The sequence below is a fragment of the Nanorana parkeri genome, unplaced genomic scaffold, assembly GCF_000935625.1.
Source record: "Nanorana parkeri isolate BGI_ZX_2015 unplaced genomic scaffold, ASM93562v1 scaffold269, whole genome shotgun sequence".
NCBI lineage: Eukaryota > Metazoa > Chordata > Amphibia > Anura > Dicroglossidae > Nanorana > Nanorana parkeri.
This window is the reverse complement of record NW_017306537.1, coordinates 184,033-201,867: the sequence shown is the minus strand read 5'-3', so window position 1 is coordinate 201,867 and position 17,835 is coordinate 184,033. Positions and strand designations below refer to the sequence as shown.

General features: G+C 40.8%; 1 protein-coding gene across 4 annotated transcripts in view; it reads left to right on the top strand.

Moving 5' to 3' along the window:
• SMG6 (SMG6, nonsense mediated mRNA decay factor) overlaps positions 1–17,835 on the top strand; it is a 239,990-nt gene that overhangs the window by 107,967 nt on the left and 114,188 nt on the right. Inside the window, exon 14 of one of the 4 annotated variants that reach the window (XM_018557149.1) lies at positions 367–388. The exons of the other annotated variants lie outside the window; for them this stretch is intronic. Coding sequence (XP_018412651.1) covers positions 367–388 — 22 coding nt within the window. The remainder of the gene's footprint in view (positions 1–366; positions 389–17,835) is intronic. 4 annotated transcript variants of the gene reach the window in all.

The window sequence follows — 17,835 nt, the reverse complement described above, 5'->3', positions numbered from 1 at the left end:
TTAGAACCTCTGTCAAGTTTTGCTTACTGTCTGTGTCCACGCAGTGAAGAATAACCCCCTCTTTTTTCTGCTGACCCTTGTCACTGAGACATTCATCAGAAAACGAGATGAGGGTACTTTCAACGGGAAAATATATGTTTCATTTACAACTGTGAGAGAATCCTCCTCACTTTGTTTTAACCCTCAGAGACATTGTCACCAGCCCTTTTCATTTCAAAACGTATCTTCCCATAATGTTATATGTGTAGTATTTTATTTATTTTATGCATGTTATTTACCTGTAACAGCTGCCTTTGTGTAGACATCTAAAACTCCTGAGACAGCTGCTACGCACCACCATTTTGGATGGGAAGTCGGCAACCCCAGCAGACTCGGATCTGTCACTTAAGTGACACTCGATGGTGTTCCCCTGACAGCTACATGAAAGGGTATGTGGGGAGGGGCGGGATGGAGGAGCTGGACCATCGCAGACAGTAAATCGACACTCCCAAACGGGAGAGGGCTATGATCTAGCACAAGGGAGGGCTGTGATGAGGAATTGACTAGTCACTTCTAGTAAGTTTAAAGGTACACTGCAGTCAAATTACAACAAAAACAAGCATTTAGAATATTTGATTTTCAGTGCTTTTGCCTCCATTTTTTAGGTTGGTGATAGGGTCACTTTAACTGCGCTATCTAATGCTAAAAAAAGGAAGGAAGTACCAAGTGACAGTGCTACTGTCAAGTACCTATGACATCTCGGCTGTGATTTTTTTTAGCTTGACATAACTTTGTTTTTACTGTGTGAGAATTAAGGTGATGGTGTCCCATGGGGGAATGTCTGGGTCTCTAGGGACAGACTGAAGCATAGCAGAGAGTTTTTTTGTTTGTTCAATTTTTATGCATCAGTGAGTTGTTTATGAGCTAAATAGTTCACATTTGGCAGCGGTTTCTGTAAACACTGGCAAAGTAAACTCTATGCACTTTATAGATCAAGATTTTTGTTGTGATAAATTCCTAAACCTTTTGTACCTTCTTGTCTCAGTAATTGTGCGCTGTATGTAATTCAGTTATTGAGTTTTACACCTTCATTATATATACTTTGCAAACCAGATCCATTTTCTAACACTTAGCATCTTGTAAACATTGGACACAGCTGGGAGCAGTATGTCTTGCAGTGAGTAACTGAAAGATAAGTAAAGGTAAAGATACCGAGTAACAATCCATTTTAATAAATTTTCATACAAATGCTTAAAGTGGTACTCTAGGCAAATGGCTAAATACTCAAGTTAAGTGACACTAAACTCAGGAATTAAATCTTAAAAATGCATTTAAGATCCTCAAATCATCCCTGACTTGGTGCTGACACTGTCCTTCCTTCTGCAGGGTTGCTATTTTTGTTACCTATGGTCCGTGTGTGTGTAAAAAAAGTAACCACGTCTCCAAGCTTGCTCCCGTTATGGACTAAATGTCATGTTTAGTTTACTAATTTGTATTCAAGTTCGAGTCCATTTACGGGAGGGAGCTTGGAGCGGTGGCTACTTTACAACACACACACACAGGGTCCATGTTCCCTGTGTGTGTTGTAAAGTAGTCACCTCTCCAAGCTCGCTTCTATGATGGACTACAATCTCATGTTTAGTTTACTATTTTGTATTGAGATTGTAGTCCATCTCTGGAGTGAGTTTGGAGCGGTGACTACTTTACAACACATACAGGGACCATGGGCAACAAAAGTAGCCACCCCCCAGAAGGAAGGACCGTGTCGGCACCAATTCAGAGATGATTTGAGGATCTACAGCCGAGTGATGCACAAATAAGTTACGTTTTTGTTAATGGTTAGGGTACTTGAATTTTTTTAAAGATTTAGCTCCTGAGTTTAGTGTCACTTTAAAAGAACTATGGCCCCAACCTTTTTCGTCATTGTTCTCTTCAGGGTCACAGGAGGACATACACTAATGTCCTCCGGTGACCCAAAACGCAGTGTATAGTGGGCTGTTGCTTGCTATATGCTGAGAGCGCAGAGCCGCACAGCAGACGGGACAGACCCCAACAATGCTGTAGAGATCCACTAAACTGGCTGATTTACAGCTGACTCTGCCTCTCTTGTGCCTGCCCCCTCACCCGTCTGTCCCTCCAGTCAGTGCTGGAGAAAAAGAGAAGGGAGGGAATTTCTGTGGGGAGCCGTGACTGATAGTCACCGCTCTCTGCAGGGAGAGAATCAAGAAGTCAGCGATCAGCAGTATGTGTTTGCTGACTTCCTGATCAATAGCTTCCGTGTCACAGGTCGACTTGAATTATGGGGATGAGCGTTTTTCACTCGCCCCATAATTCTCTTTTTAAATACATATAATTTGACTGTTTTACTTTTTAAAGGATTTGCAACTCCTGCTAGCTGTTTTTGATGCGCGCACACACTACTTCTAGTCCATAAGATCACAATTCTACTTCCTGGTTTAGGGCAGGTTCACACCATTTTCCGGACGTTTTTACTGTGATTTTGCCACGTTCCGAAGCTAATACAAAATTGGATATCATCATTTGTTTCCAAACTGCCAGGTATTTGGAGATTTTTTCCAACCAGCATAATCAACTATGTGGGACATGTCACATAATCTCTGATTACTGTCCATTACACGTATATCATCATGCTAGCCTGTCTCCACTGTCTAGTGCTGCAGTCCAGAGGTTCCTTGATGCACTAGTTTTTTTTCCCCTATACACCTTTAGATAACTATCAACATTTTTCCATTACTGTTATGCTGATCTATGGGCTTTGACACTAATCCGGAACAACTATACAGATTAGAAGTTTGGACTTCCCTGACAAAGCAATGAGAATTTTCAGAAAGCGGTAAGTAGTGGTAGTCCATACCTTTTTTTTTTTTTTCCTTACTACTGGTTTCCTTTCATTTGGAACTCAAACCAGATCCAAGAGGATGCTCTAGAGTTTGCACATTCCGTTAAATAGATTAGGGATGCACCGCTATTGATACTAGTATCAGATGCCAAAGACCAAATGCTCCTCCAATACCTCGCCCGATATTCGAACTTCCCGTATCAGGAAGCCGGGCAGCGAGTCATTACACGCTACATTACACTTGGTGACGAGGGAGCATGGAGTCTGCTTCCCGGGAAGGGATAAGGAAGCCGGGCAGCATGTAATGATTTGCTGCTAGGTTTCCTGATTGGCCGGGAAGATGGGCATTGAGGAAGCCGGACAGTACATCATAACCCGCCCCCCGGCTTCCTGATTGGCCAGAAAGCCGGCTTCATGGCGACGAGGGAGCATGGAGCTGGCTTCCCCTGCTAATCAGGAAGCCAGGTTGGGCATCTTTACATGCTGCCCGGCTTCCCAGCTAATCAGGTGGCGAGTCATTACACGCCACCTGGCTTCCTTAATGGGACATCCGGTATCTGTATTCGGCATCGGTGAATACTTGAAAAAAATATATATAGGTACTCGATACCGAAAAACTGTTGTCGGTGCATCCCTAATCTGGATGTGTGTATACAAATGTCTAAGCTGGCAGCTCTTTAGGATTGGTCTTTTACTATATTTATCTTTCTGAATTCTCCAGCACATATTTTCTAGATTGTATGATCATACAAGAAGGTCTGTCCCCTTTTTACTTTCTGATAAGCAGTTATATGTTTCAGCCTTTTCCCTGTTTGTATGCATCGGTTTTATAACGCTATAAGTAAATCTGTCGCTTTGCCCGGTGGCCAAATGTTTGCAGTATTCAGGTCAGAGTCCGACCTATCCTCCCAAGTGGACAGTTTTATCATCACACCCACAATACAGGCACTGGATGCTGTTCTTTACCCATGTAAATCCAGTCTATGGATTTATACAGAAGGAAATTAATTTGAGATATTTCTACTGAGATGCTTATACTGAATTCCTTTCTGGCAGTCATACTCTGCCCAACTTTCAGGAAAACAAAGATGTCACTACTGATTTGTATCAGAAAATGTGAAACAAAATGGAAAACAAATTAGAGACAAACTGACTGATACATCTGTTACTTTGAAAGTTGGAAAAATGAGTTATAGGATAGTGATTAATATGTTTGAAGAAGACAAGGGCAGTGTCCTAGAGGATGATAGTGAGAACATCTGTGTAAGACATGGGTGGTCGGCAGTTTCCAAAACAGCATTGAGACCTAGTTTAGTAATTGAACCAAGGTTGCCCTGGGTATGTCATTTACTGCTTGTTTTACTTTTTTTTTTAATTTCTCTTTCCCATGCAGCTTTGTTGGCAGCTTGGCGACTGATTATTGTGTGTTCTTTATTGATATAAGACAAAAGCAAGTTTATTTTTTGGAGCCCCCTTACTAGCTGCTGAAAACTTTTCTTGCTACTTTAGTTTTATAATATTATAATTTTCACAGGCCTAACTAAAGAGCAAGAATTAATTTTAAAATGATCAGTTAAAGTAATAAAGTGTAAGCCTATCATCAACTTTTTTTTTTTTTTATTTAGTTTTGGATAGCACGCGGGAGGATTGAAACCCCTATCAGGTCTTTACTGCTATCCAGAGCTCCCTTAGAAGACTTTCCGCTCACTTACCTTACTGCCATGATGGAGATGGTTTTACCAGAAAAAGTGGAGGACAGCAGTAGGCAGCTGGCAAGGGCTCTATCATTTTTTGTTTCTATCTGTGTTGCTGTTAGAGATTTCCCCTTACTTCCTTTCTGGTAAAACAATGAGGGGAACATTTTTCTAACTTGCTGGCCCTGAATGTTAGTAAAAATCTAAAAGGGGTTCTAGTTCTTCCCCACGCTATCCAGAACTTGGAAAAAAAAGGTTTTGGCAAGACATATGCTTTTAATAGGAAAGCTTATGCTTTCACTGCTTCCGGTCCGCGGCGATAAAAAGGTTGGGGAGCACTGCTTTAAATGACTGAGTGGATAACAAATTAGATAACTGAACCTCTAAAACAAGTGCATGTACTTGTGGCCTCCCCTTCTACTAAATAGTACTAATTAACTTTAGGCTTATGCAAAATTAAAGCCAGGTGAGCTCCCAATTTTTCTGTCTGCATAGATGTTTTATTTTGAGATGCTTGGCAGCAGTCTAGCCAAGAGAGTCTAGTGGTTTCCAGCCAGTTGTGATACAGCATGATGAAGCTTCTAATATTCCTGACATATATTGTGTCATACGATGAAAGGGTTTTGCCAGCTTTTATGTTCCACAGAACAGGCAGTAACCCGACAAACCTGAACAAAATATGATCTAGGGTTTGTTTTATGTGTCAGTAAATCCCACCAAAGAATTGTGGTCTCCTATATTCTACAAAAGAATAGTCTAATTAGTGCAAGTATACTAATGAAGAAATACTAGTTGTATGACATTTGTTGGGTTGGTGGCAACCTTCTGTCATTCCCAGTTGGAAAACACCGTTTTGATAGTCTAGCTTCAATTCAAAATCACTAACTTGCATCAAGAATGCAGATCAGGGAAGTCAGTCCGTTTTAAGTGTCCCTAAACTCAGGAGTTAGATCTTAAAAATGCATTCAAGTACCTTAACTATTAACATAAATGTAGCTTATTTGTGCATCTCGCAGCTGTAGATCCTCAAATCATCTCTGAATTGGTGCAGACACTGTCCTTCCTTCTGGAGGGTGCCTCCTTTTGATACCCGTGGTCTGTGTGTGTTGTAAAGTAGCCACTTCTCCAAGCTCGCTCCTGTTATGGACTACAATCTCATGTTTAGTTTACTCATTTGTATTAGTAGCCACCCTCCAGAAGGAAGGACGGTGTCAGCATGAATTCTGAGATGATTTAAGGATCTACAGCTGAGTGCTGCACTAAGAAGCTAATTATTAATAGGGTACTAGAATGCATTTTTAAGAATTAACTTCTGAGTTTAGTGTCACTTTAACTTTAAAATCGAGATGCTCGCCAGTACTATGGCAGCACTATAAGTCTAACACAAGTGTTGCTAAGGCAATTGTGATTGCAACGCCCTCTAGTTTCTTTGCCAAGATTAAGATAACGGGGTATCCCTTAATCAACCCACATCAATCAAATATTTGGACTGATGCCTCCATTTTTGCTTTCCATTTTTTTTTATCCTCGGAGGTGGAGTTGCATATCCCTGTCAGTGTTGTAAGCTGCCCACCAGGTCCATGAGGGATTTATCTTTTTCCCTCCTTGTTGGTTTAGCACTTTGACAAACCTGAGAAGTCTGATGTGCTTTTATTTACAGTTTCATCTTGAAGCTGCAAAAAAGTAGCTTGAGCAGCCTTTTTCTTTCCTTAGCCACCACAGAGTTTGGAGACACAGTCCACAAAAATGGCCAACAAAATCCAGAAACGTATGATGTTGTAGTCCAAATTATAGGCCAGTCTTCTTTTTTGTTTTTTTGTTATCAGCTGAAATAAAGTAATCTTATCCAAGGCCGAACAAAAAAAAACAAGAAAAGGTATGAAATCCAAGCAGAGGGATTTTGTTTTGGGAACCAAAGGTTTTTTTATTTTTGGTATTTTATAAAGTGCTGACCGTTTACGCAGCGCTTTACAATAATCCACATTCTTCAGTCCCTGCCCTTAAGGAGCTTACAATCTGAGGTCCATATAGCGCGTTCATACATATAAGGGCAAATTTAGACAGGAGCCAATTAACCTTCCAGCATGTCTTTGGAGTGTGGGAGGAAAACGGAGTACCCGGAGGAAACCCACACAAGCACAGGGAGAACATGCAAACTTTTTGCAGATAGTGACCTGGCCAGGATTTGAACAAAGGACCCTCAGTGCTGCAGTGCAGAAGCACTAACCACTAAGCCACTGCCCAAAGGTTGTGTGCCTAAAGCAGTGGTAGATAACTTGGTTAAAATAGGGGACCTCAAGTGTGGGCCCTAATATGTCCAGTGGGCCGTACAATAATTTAGTTTTCATAAACTTATGTTGTGTTTACGCATGGTAATCTGTGCACTGGTGTGCATGCGCTGTTCCATTTGTTTTGAATGACAGTCCTACTCACTGTTGCAGTAGTGGGCAACACACACACACACTGAAGGTCACCGTAGTGCGCATACTGTGCATTGTGGTGGTCTGCATTAAATAGTCATGTCTGATTTTTATTAAGATGCGGTAAAATTTGTTAATCTGAATGACATTGAGCTTGTTTACGCAGTAGATGCAAATGTCACCTAGAACTTTCCCCATGTTTGGTTTAACCCTGTTTTTATATATATATATTTTTTTCTTCATGGAGAGGTATTATTATTATACAGGATTTATAGCGCCAACAGTTTGCACAGCGCTTTACAATATAAGGAAGACATTACAATCACAAGATGGTAAAGAGGGCCCTGCCCGTGAGGTCTTACAATCTAAAAGATCTTAGTGTGGTCACAGGAGATGACATTGTTCTGCATTGTGTTTTACATTGTCTGCTACCAGTGCTCCTACAGAGCGCTCAGTAGCAGGAGCAAATGCCCAGTAGCTGATTGATTAAGCTTTTAGGCTTTGTGCCTGACCATACTATAGCCCATCATTGCCACTGTCACTCAGTTTGTATCCCGCTCTGCTCCAGCAATGGCAATCTGCAAACACGTACATATAGGTAAATGCACGCTTTGTATTCTTTTGCATTCCTTCTTTCTCCTTTCTTTCCCAGTTTTCTGATAGTGGCCATGTTAACTAAGGGCAGGTTACTAGATCTCCATTTACTTCCTGAAACTGGCACATGTGACTAGACACGCGACCATGTACATTATCTCAGGGGAGGGAAATGCCTTTGCAGATGAGATTTTCCAGCAATGCTCTGCTGATGTAACCTTCCCAGCATGCCTTGCTTTGGCACTTCCTCATCATTTGTGCCAGAACTGGAGCAGGAAGCAGATTAACTCTATTTTAAAATAAATGAAAAACAAGTTTTAATAAATTTAAGATGATTTTAGAATCATTATGCTGGTGTGATTTTTAGTGAACGGGGTAAAGGTCCGCTTTAACTTAAGCTAGCCTTACTTGGATCAAATTTTGGTCCCGATTGCGGCTGAATCAGGCAACATTCAGTCTGTGGGTGGCCTGTCTGTACCACTCAGCTCAAAAAACGTAATGTGGAATGGTGTGATTCAATAGCCGGTAGAGAAGACTGCCCCATCCATGTTGCTTAGCTTGGATGGGGGGAAGAGTTATTTTAAATGTGAGGGTGTTACTTTATATAGAGACAGATAGAACTGATGCACCATTTGGAGTCTAGCTGCTTATGCAAAGATTATCATTAATTTTCATTAAATCTCACAGTGATGGGTGGTAATGCCAATGTTATGTTCTATGATGAAACCACATTGTTCTGTTCTCATGTCAGTCGATGTTTTCAGCCAGTGATGTGTCCTTGCTTTATTACTTGGCAGGATATCATGGCACTAATGTTCTGTGTGTAAACAGTGAGCTTGTGCAATATTTTAAGAGGAAGTGGTTGTTTATGTCAGCAATATGGTGCTGTGTACAGATGGCCCACTTTGGACTAGCATGGTAAAATGAACACAACTGCAAAATTTTATGTAGAATACATGTGTTTTTAATATCAGCTTTGTACAGTATTGTAATGACATTTTCCCCCTGCGGCTATTGTATTCTGACAGTTGGTGCCATCACTGTGACAACACATGTACAGTGACTGCAGTCACTGTACGGCTGAAGATTTCTGGACCAGCTACTTTGACAAAAATTGATTAAGTAATTGACATTTGTCAAGACGGTAGGGCTACCCACTGTATGAATTTTAGCTCCAGTCATTCGGGATTATGTTGAAGTGGAAGTAAATTGTAAGGCTTAAAAAAAATGCTAACAGGGGTTTTATGACAGAGGAGACCCTGTGTGTCACTTCTGTCATAAATACTCCTTTATGCCTGTCACTGTTCATGTGCACAAGCTCAGTGAAGTCCTGTGCCGAAGTGAAGTCCTGTGCATATGAGCTGGAGTTGCATCATCCCAGCCAATCAAGAGGTTGAAGACACTAAACCCGGAAGAGGACCAGATGGAATCTATTAGATAGTAAGCTCTTATGAGCAGAGCCCTCCTAATCCTCTTCTATTGATATTGTAATGTGACTGTACTGTCACCTTCCATTTTGTAAAGCGCTGTGCAAACTGTTGGCGCTATATAAATCTTGTATAATAATAATACTGAAGATGACAGCGCTGGTGGAGGAAGAGAACACTGATATTGCAGCGCTGAAGGAGTAAATCATCCTTAGTGTGCTAATATGCTGTGCACTATTGCCATGTTTAGGTTTGCTACCGCTTAAACTGCATTTGCATTTTAAATCTTTGTAATTATTTCCTAAAAACGTGTTTAACTCACCAGCATAAATATTGCGTTGTATACTTTTCTGCATCAAATTTAACGCTTGAGATTTACATTTTTTTAATATCCTTTTTATTACACTGATATCTCACTGAATCTTGCCTAATAACGTCCTGAAGCGTTTTCATCCTTCCTTTTTTTTTTTTTTTTAAGGAGCAATATTATCTGTGGGGACTGACTTTTAAACTCCAAATACTGCAATGTATAATATGTTATGTAGATAGCATAACTTCACCTGATCTGTTTGAGATTTAGCCTTCTGTGAACAGAGAAAAAAAAAAGAATCCTAATAAGTAGCGAATACCAATTAAAAGTATTGTACACATTTATGGTTTTCTGAATTTCACTTATTTTGAAGGCTCTTTACTTGATAAGGCACCTTCCTTTATGAAAGTTGAATGTGTTGAACTAGGCATACCCAGGACCGTCTCCCGACAAGCCTTCCGTGATTTTGCCATTCCCTATACAGGATAGGTCTACCTACCTTTTTCTAACAAGATCAGAAGTTTAGACTGTAACCAAGTAAAGTCATTCTCTGACGTGTAACAAAAAATGTAAAATAAATCACATTATTTAAGCTGCGGAATGTCCGTCCCAGCTATTTGAAGTCCATAAATACAGCATAAATTGTTTAGTTAGTCAATGTTGGCATGCCTTCAAGTTTGTATATAAAGCACATTCATAAAGCAAAATTTACAGAAGAATGTGTCCCAAGATTATCTCAAATCTCTGTGAAGCCTCTGACCAGGATGGGGCATGTGTTTTTTGAGCGTGACTAATTTGGTAGAGCTTGTGCATGAGAAGATGCATATCTTAGGTCAAGCCTCTGGACAAGACAATTATTGCCAGCAATGTCATGGAAATTAGTGTGGCTGGATGTTGAATGAAGACTTCTAGGTGGCATCATGTAAAGTCATCATCAGTAAACATCAAGCTTTCTAAGGTAAACCATTGAAGAACATTCATAAATCGAAGCTGACTAAGAACTTTCATCTCAGGGAATCATTCTGTTCATTTCTATGAACAGTGCTGCTGCAGATACTTTAGGAAGCCTTTCCCAAATAATGTAGTTGAAAAGGAAGTCCTTAAACTGCCTTGAACTACATTAATGGAGATATTATGTGTCCTCTATAACATATGTAGGCAGTGTTTTGGAACATGTATGTGTGTTAGTGTCACACAATATGTTTGATGTGCCCAATAAAACTGAAGTATCGGGGCATTTGAAAAAAATTATAAGCTTGGTGAAGTAATTTTAGTTTTAGTTTAGAATAATCTTTTGTGCCGACATGCAGTGATAATATCAAGGTGCATTCAAATGTTATGGAGTTGCATAGAAAAATCACAAGATGCCTAAAAACATTCATAAAAGAAGGTAATGGAATTTTCTATAAGTTTCTAAATGGAAATGTTACATAGTTTGTAAAACTATTTCGTTTGTAAAATGTATCCATTGCTCAGTGGCTCTGTTAATTTGATCATATGTCATTGGCACATGACGTGATCGTATATTGTGGTATAACAGCAGATGAGCACTATAGAAGTCCTCTTTATTTTCTGCAGTGCTCTGGATAGAACACTGAAGGAGGAAGTACACTATATTGCCAAAAGTATTGGGATGCCTGCCTTTACACGCACATGAACTTTAATGGCATCCCCGTCTTAGTCCGTAGGGTTCAATATTGTGTTCTATGGGAATGTTTGACCATTCTTCGAGAAGCGCATTTGTGAGGTCAGGTACTGATGTTGGACGAGAAGGCCTGGCTCGCAGTCTCTGCTCTAATTCATCCCAAAGGTGTTCTATCGGGTTGAGGTCAGGACTCTGTGCCGGCCAGTCAAGTTCCTCCACCCCAAACTCGATCATCCATGTCTTTATGGACCTTGCTTTGCGCACTGGTGCACAGTCGTTGGAACGGGCCATCCCCAAACTGTTCCCACAAAGTTGGCAGCATGAAATTGTCCAAAATGTCTTGGTATGCTGATGCCTTAAGAGATCCCTTCGCTGGAACTAAGGGGCCAAGCCCAACCCCTAAAAATCAACCCCACACCATAATCCCCTCCACCAAACATTACACATTGCAGTCAGGCAAGTACCGTTCTCCTGGCAACTGCCAAGCTCAGACACGTCCATTGGATTGCCAGACAGAGAAGCGTGATTAGTCACTCCAGAGAACACGTCTTCACTTCTCTAGAGTCCAGTGGCAGGGTGCTTTACACCACTGCATCCGACACTTTGCATGGCACTTGATGATGTAAGGCTTGGATGCAGCTGCTCGACCATGGAAACCCATTCCATGAAGCTCCCTACGTACTGTTGTGCCAATCTGAAGGCCACATGAAGTTTGGAGGTCTGTAGCTGTCATACACCCGAGTTTGGGAGAGGTATGGTGGATCTCAGCTGCGGTTCTAACTAGTTGTTTTAGGCGGTTGTCAGGCTATAATCCCAGGCGGTTCTCTCAATCACAAACGGAGAGTTTGGGATTTAGCCATCATGGGCCGTGAAATAATAATCAAAACAAAAGATGAATTTGCACCAGGGGTATTTAAGTCATACTCCTTTTAGCTGAACACATCAGGGGTTGGTAACGATTACATAAGACAGTCTCTAGTTTAAACAGCAGCAGCAGTTCACTTAAACAGCATAGGATATCAGTTTTGGTATAATATGAGGTAATACTCAGCATGCTCCACTAGGTGGCAGAGTACAGGCTCCAACAGGAGAGAACACAGTCCATCAACAGATACTTGCGGTTTAGGTGATCTACTCAGTGGCTTGTATCAGGTGAACTCCAGAGAAGGTAGGCTGCTGGGGGAGCTTTGGGGTCCGATTCTGTGTGGTAGCGAGGGTCCTGCAGAGGTTCCGGGGTGAGTTGGGCAATGATCCCAACGATCGACCACCCTACAGTGTTCTCAGGAGGTTTAAATAGCCCGCGGCCGCGGTGTGCTTCCGCGTTCCAGGGTGGAACGTGCATAGTACTTCCTGTCAAGGGGAAGGAGGCCTGCGGCGGACTCCCCGGCCGATGCGTTCCAGCGTGGAACGCAGCCGGCGAGTGCCGCGAATCTGCGGAACATCACAGTAGCTATTGACTCTGCAGACAGTTGGCGACTTCTGCACACTGTGCGCTTCAGCATGTGCTGACCTCGCTCTGTCATTTTACGTGGCCTACCACTTTGTGGCTGAGTTGCTGTTCCCAGTTGCCTCCACTTTGTTATAATACCACTAACAGTTGGACGTGGAATATTTAGTAGCAAGGACATTTCACGGATGGACTTATTGCACAGGTGGCAACCTATCACTGTATTACGCTTGAATTTACTGGGCTCCTGAGAGCGACCCATTCTTTCACAAATGTTTGTAGAAGCAGTCTGCATGCCTAGGTGCTTGATTGTATATACCTGTGGCCATGGAGGTGATTGGAACACCTGAATCCAATGATTTGGTGGGGTGTCCCAATACTTTTGGCAATATAGTGTATGTACAAGTAGTCCTGGTTTTGGTTATTTGGCCTCCAAACTCACAAGGTTTCTCTCCCTGTGTTTCAAAAGCATGAGCTTTATACAGTAGCCTATTGAACACAGCACATATTTTAATCCTGATGGGTATGATGAGTCTCTATGATCGTGGTTTGTTGTACTTTTGTACTGACCCCCCAAAAGGCTAAATCTTTGTGGTCCATGCTAAACAAACAGTCCTGCAGGTCCCAATGGACAACCATTACCCTCAGGGTGGCTGTAGTATGTGTTGTGTCTAGCTAACTACGAAACAGGGCTCATACTTGGATGACCACATTGTAAGTGACTATAAAGTCTTTTGCAATGCACCATTTATGCCTATACTTAAGGGAACATCTGTGGAAACATTTATCATCCAGCAGTCACACATTTTGGATGGACATGGATTTAAAAAGGTTGCATTACAAATTAGAACTAATTATGTTAATTTATCTTTGTCATTTGTTAGGATGAACACCAAACGACAAAACATTTTTCACATGGAATGATCAGACATAACATGTATTTATTATTGAATTGACATTCTGTTTGATTAGACCGTTTCCGCATACAGTAAAATAGTCTGGAGCTGATCCAGAAATGGGCATCTTTCAGCACTTTTGAGGACTTCCAAATTTCCCATGTTCCCCTGGTAAAGAAGATTGCCCATTTATGACCTAAGACGGTTGTTCCAGATGCACAGTAACGTTCTACACATAACTACATCTAAATACATTTTGTTATTTCTTTTAGACAGCTTTCTGGACAGATTAATACAGAATACGTAATTTGGCTTAATATACTATAATTAAATCACATTTTGTAATCAGTGTAAGTAAACTATTTGACAGCATAAAATCATACTGTTATCTAAACAAGTGTTTTTCTTTTTTTCCTTTCTGCAATGCTTTTTAATTTTTTACAACCAATATATTTTTAGCATCTGGTTATTAAAGAGAGCCTTTCCTGTTGTGTAAATGAATCGTTTCGGCTACTGCCGTAGCACTGACTTAAGCTGCGTTGAAGTCGCTACAGTGGCAGTTGACGTTGCTTTTTGACCACCTAGACAATCTAGACAGTCTTAAGAACCAGGATTCCTATTATTGATCGTATGGAATGTTTGTGTTTTTATAGGCAGCTTTATATTTTATTACAACTATTCATTTATACCATGTGAATGTGAGAACTTTTAGGCAGGCTGTAAACGGTAGTGATTGTCTGGTGTTCTTGCACAATCTCACTGCTGATTTATTTATTTTTTTGGCAGAGGTGCAGGTGGCCACATAGTATATGAGCTTTATATGTACAGTAATTGTGCACTTGATAGATGCTAGTAGCACCAATTCAGCCTATTGATCTTTTTTTCCCCCGAATGGTGATCTTAGGGTTTCTGTTGAGGTTTAATAATGCCTATAGTCAACAGTCAACTCCCAAACTTCCAGCTGAAATGGCTGGATTGGGTGACATTCAACTGCAGTACATTGAAAGTGAAATTTATAGAGGAAACAAAAATCCCCTTCGGGTCATGTATATAAATCCATTTTTTTTTTAATTCACCAACTATATTGTTGCATCTGATCTGGAGATAATAAAAAAAAAGCAAAGGACAAAAGATTAGTCACCAGATTTGCCTGTGGTCTTTTTTTGCAGCCAGGGGCATGCCCAGCCAATTTTTTTTTTTTTTGTTGCTGGTGCTGATAGTAAAAGTGTGCAGCTAGGTTCTTGGTAATGATTTCCATGTTATGATAGCAGCAGACTGATCATCATTAAGTGCTTAGTCGAGAAATGAAAAGTATAATGTTACATAGTAAAGAAACACTTGGACGCAGGAGAGAATGAAAAGCTGTGGCGTGGCACCAGTGCTGTGGCAAATGTTGTGCTTGACCACATTGCACTGATGAGTGGGCATAGTCCAGACAGGCATAGTTAAATAGAATCTGAGACTATTTGTTGTATAAATTGCACACTTTTTCCACCCTCCTCTTATGCACAATATATGTCTTCATTACAGTGACACTAGTGAGATTCTCTCAGATGCACATAAACCTCAAGATAAATTTGCACCTTTTAAGGGCTTATGCATACGGAAAATATACCATGCTAATTCTTTGCGCCTAACTCAAAGGCAAACTTTATTAAAATAGTTGGGTTCTGGGTAAAACTTTGCAACCACCAACTTTTGACACAGTGAACACATGTAATGCACAGTTTAAGTGCATTAGTCAGGACTATGTTATGTACAGCATAACAGAATGTAGTGGTCAGGAGTGTTGATTATCACTATTGAGAGCTGACTTAGTTGCACCACCAGCAGAAGTCAAATAATGAATGGCCACCTCAATTTCAGCAAATTGGGGAAGGATTTGCTTAACCCCCTAATGACAGAAGGTCAAACAAGCCAACGCCACAACCTAGTTTTGCAACGTTGGAATGTGTTAGTGAAACCGTAAATATATTTGGAATTACTGCGTGTAGCTAGGTGAATTAGACCTTGCTTTGTTCAAGACAAATTGGGCCTTCATTTGGTGATAAATGTTCATGGATTTCTCCCAAAATAGTATAAACTGAGTAAACCAGATCAAGCCCTGACCTAGCTAATTATCTTTATTTATTTTATTCATTAATTTTATGCAGACCTCTCTAGTGCGGAGAAAAAGATACATTATATCTCACAGATGAGAAAGACATAGGTCTCTTCCAGGAAAAACACATGTTGCATATATGCAGTGAAAAAGAAAAAAAAAAACACTTTTGTGATGCCACATATATGTGTGTGACACCATTGTAAATGGGTTAAAGAGATTAAATAAGAAGATTTCTAAATATTTAGGACAAAAACATAGCTAGAAGAGGGTAAGATGAAGGTGTAACATAACTCTTTTTGTAAGACCATTACATTTAAATAAAAGAGAAAGTAGCAAAACATTGTTGGGGGTCCATTCAGTCGCTCACGCACAAACTTTTTTTGCATAGTTTTTCAGGGAGTAAAGGACATTTTTATTCACTGTTGTACAGGTCAGAAGTGCACTGTCTGGGAATGATTGCAGCCACAAACAGATTCTTGTCCATAGAAATATGGGAGCTTTCATGTTTTCATCTTTCATCATTATATTATCATTGGTCTTCAGTGTGGGTAGGTGATGTGCAGTATAGATCAATCTGCCTGAACCCTGACAATGCTGGCTGGAACTAAAATCATGGTGCAGGGAACATGAGTTCCTTCTGCTCTGCTCTCAATATGACACTGACAGTTAAGTAGTTTTAAGTTGTGGCAGACTGGTAGATCCTGCAAGTGCAATACGGTGTGGTGGCTGATGGTGTTTGGGGAGGTTGAAGGGATTTAGCTGTCGCTATAGCATACTCAAGCACGTCGCTGCCTGCTGCTGATACTTTCTCCATCACTAACTATACAGACTGGGGGGGAATTTATCAAAACTGGAGCAGACATAATCTGGAGAAGTTGCCCATGGCAACCAATCAGCATCTCACTTCAGTTTGCTCAGGTAAGATTTGAAAATGAGACTGAGAAGCTTGACTGGTTGCAGTGCAGATCTGCCCCAGATTTTGTCTGCTCCAGTTTTGATAAATTCCCCTCACTGTGTTTGTGTAGAGACGGCCATTTCAGTAGAGGCAGGTCTTTGCTTCCTCATATTAAATATGCTTTTCTTTTGACTGGTGGTCTGATGACTGATGGATAAATAAATCAATAAACTGCAGGAGAGGTAAAGAAAGCACAGACCCACTGAATGCATGATGCAGGAAGATGCTTGCATTGCAGGTCTTCAGGTACAGCTTTCTCTCTAGCAAGGAGAACAGTGAGTAGCACATTACTGACATCACTAAATTTACATACATACTTACAATCTACGTACTAAGAGTTTAATTAATCCATTTTTTTTACTGGTAAATGGTTGGTTAAGAAAACTCCACACATTAAATTGTTTTACTAGTCTACATCAGGGGTGCCCATTAGGTAGATTGCGATCTACCCGCCCTCAGTGTGATCGCCCGCACCCAGAACGCAGGCACATTAATGCCTGCGTTCCTGTCCAGCCTGAATGCAGCATTTTTGCAGATCGCACTGGACTGGAACGCAGGCACTGATGTGCCTTCATTCCTGGTGCGGCGATTGCACTGGGGGCCTGGCTGCGGTGCCATTGACTTCAATGCACCTCCCGCCCCTGAATGCAGGTATTTTTCGTTGGTAGATTTCATTGAGCTCAACATTTGAAAAGTAGATCTCCAGACGAAGAATTGTGGGCGCCCCTGGTCTACATACACGCTGAAACTAACTGTGCTGACAGAATGTATGTTGCTGTAAAGCTATTTGCACTGTTTTTCTTTCCTCATCGTTGTGAAATCAAGTTGCAACCCTCCTCTTAAAATCAAAGGAGACTTCGAATGACGTTTTTCAACTCTCTGATTATCGAATGTTCTGAAGATATTTTTCATACGGACATTCTTATGAAAATCTACCAGTGAATAACCAGCTTTAGAATGCACATTTATTGTTTAATGTGATGAGTAAACTCACTTTTTGGGGGGTGGGGGCGTAACCAAGACTCTTACAGGAAAAGTTCAGTGCTGCATGTATACATGCCCACATGTCTAGATCTACTGATCATTTTACCATGTGGTTATCATTGGATGTAGCCTTTACGCATGCATTTCTAAATCCTATGCTCAGTTTGAATTGCCTAGTATTGTCACATCTTTTGTGCTGTCAACATAAAAATTTCTGACTCCTGTTTTAGGTCCAAATAAAGGTGATTATTGTACAGTGTATTCAGTAAAAGGGCTGTAGCTGACATTTTTTGGGATGCCACCATTTTGAAATCTTCATGGTTGGATCCTTTCCGCTGATTATCTGTTGTTTTGCCAGTGTGGGCGTAGAGATAAATCAGTGCTGTTATATTTATTTATTTTTTTACAAAAAGTTTGTTTTAACAAACATAGCTTTACTGGAAGGGAAGAAGGCTTTAGCATTGAGTGCAGAGACCTATGTGTGGGGATAAAGGGTCCTGTGACACATACAAGTCTGTGA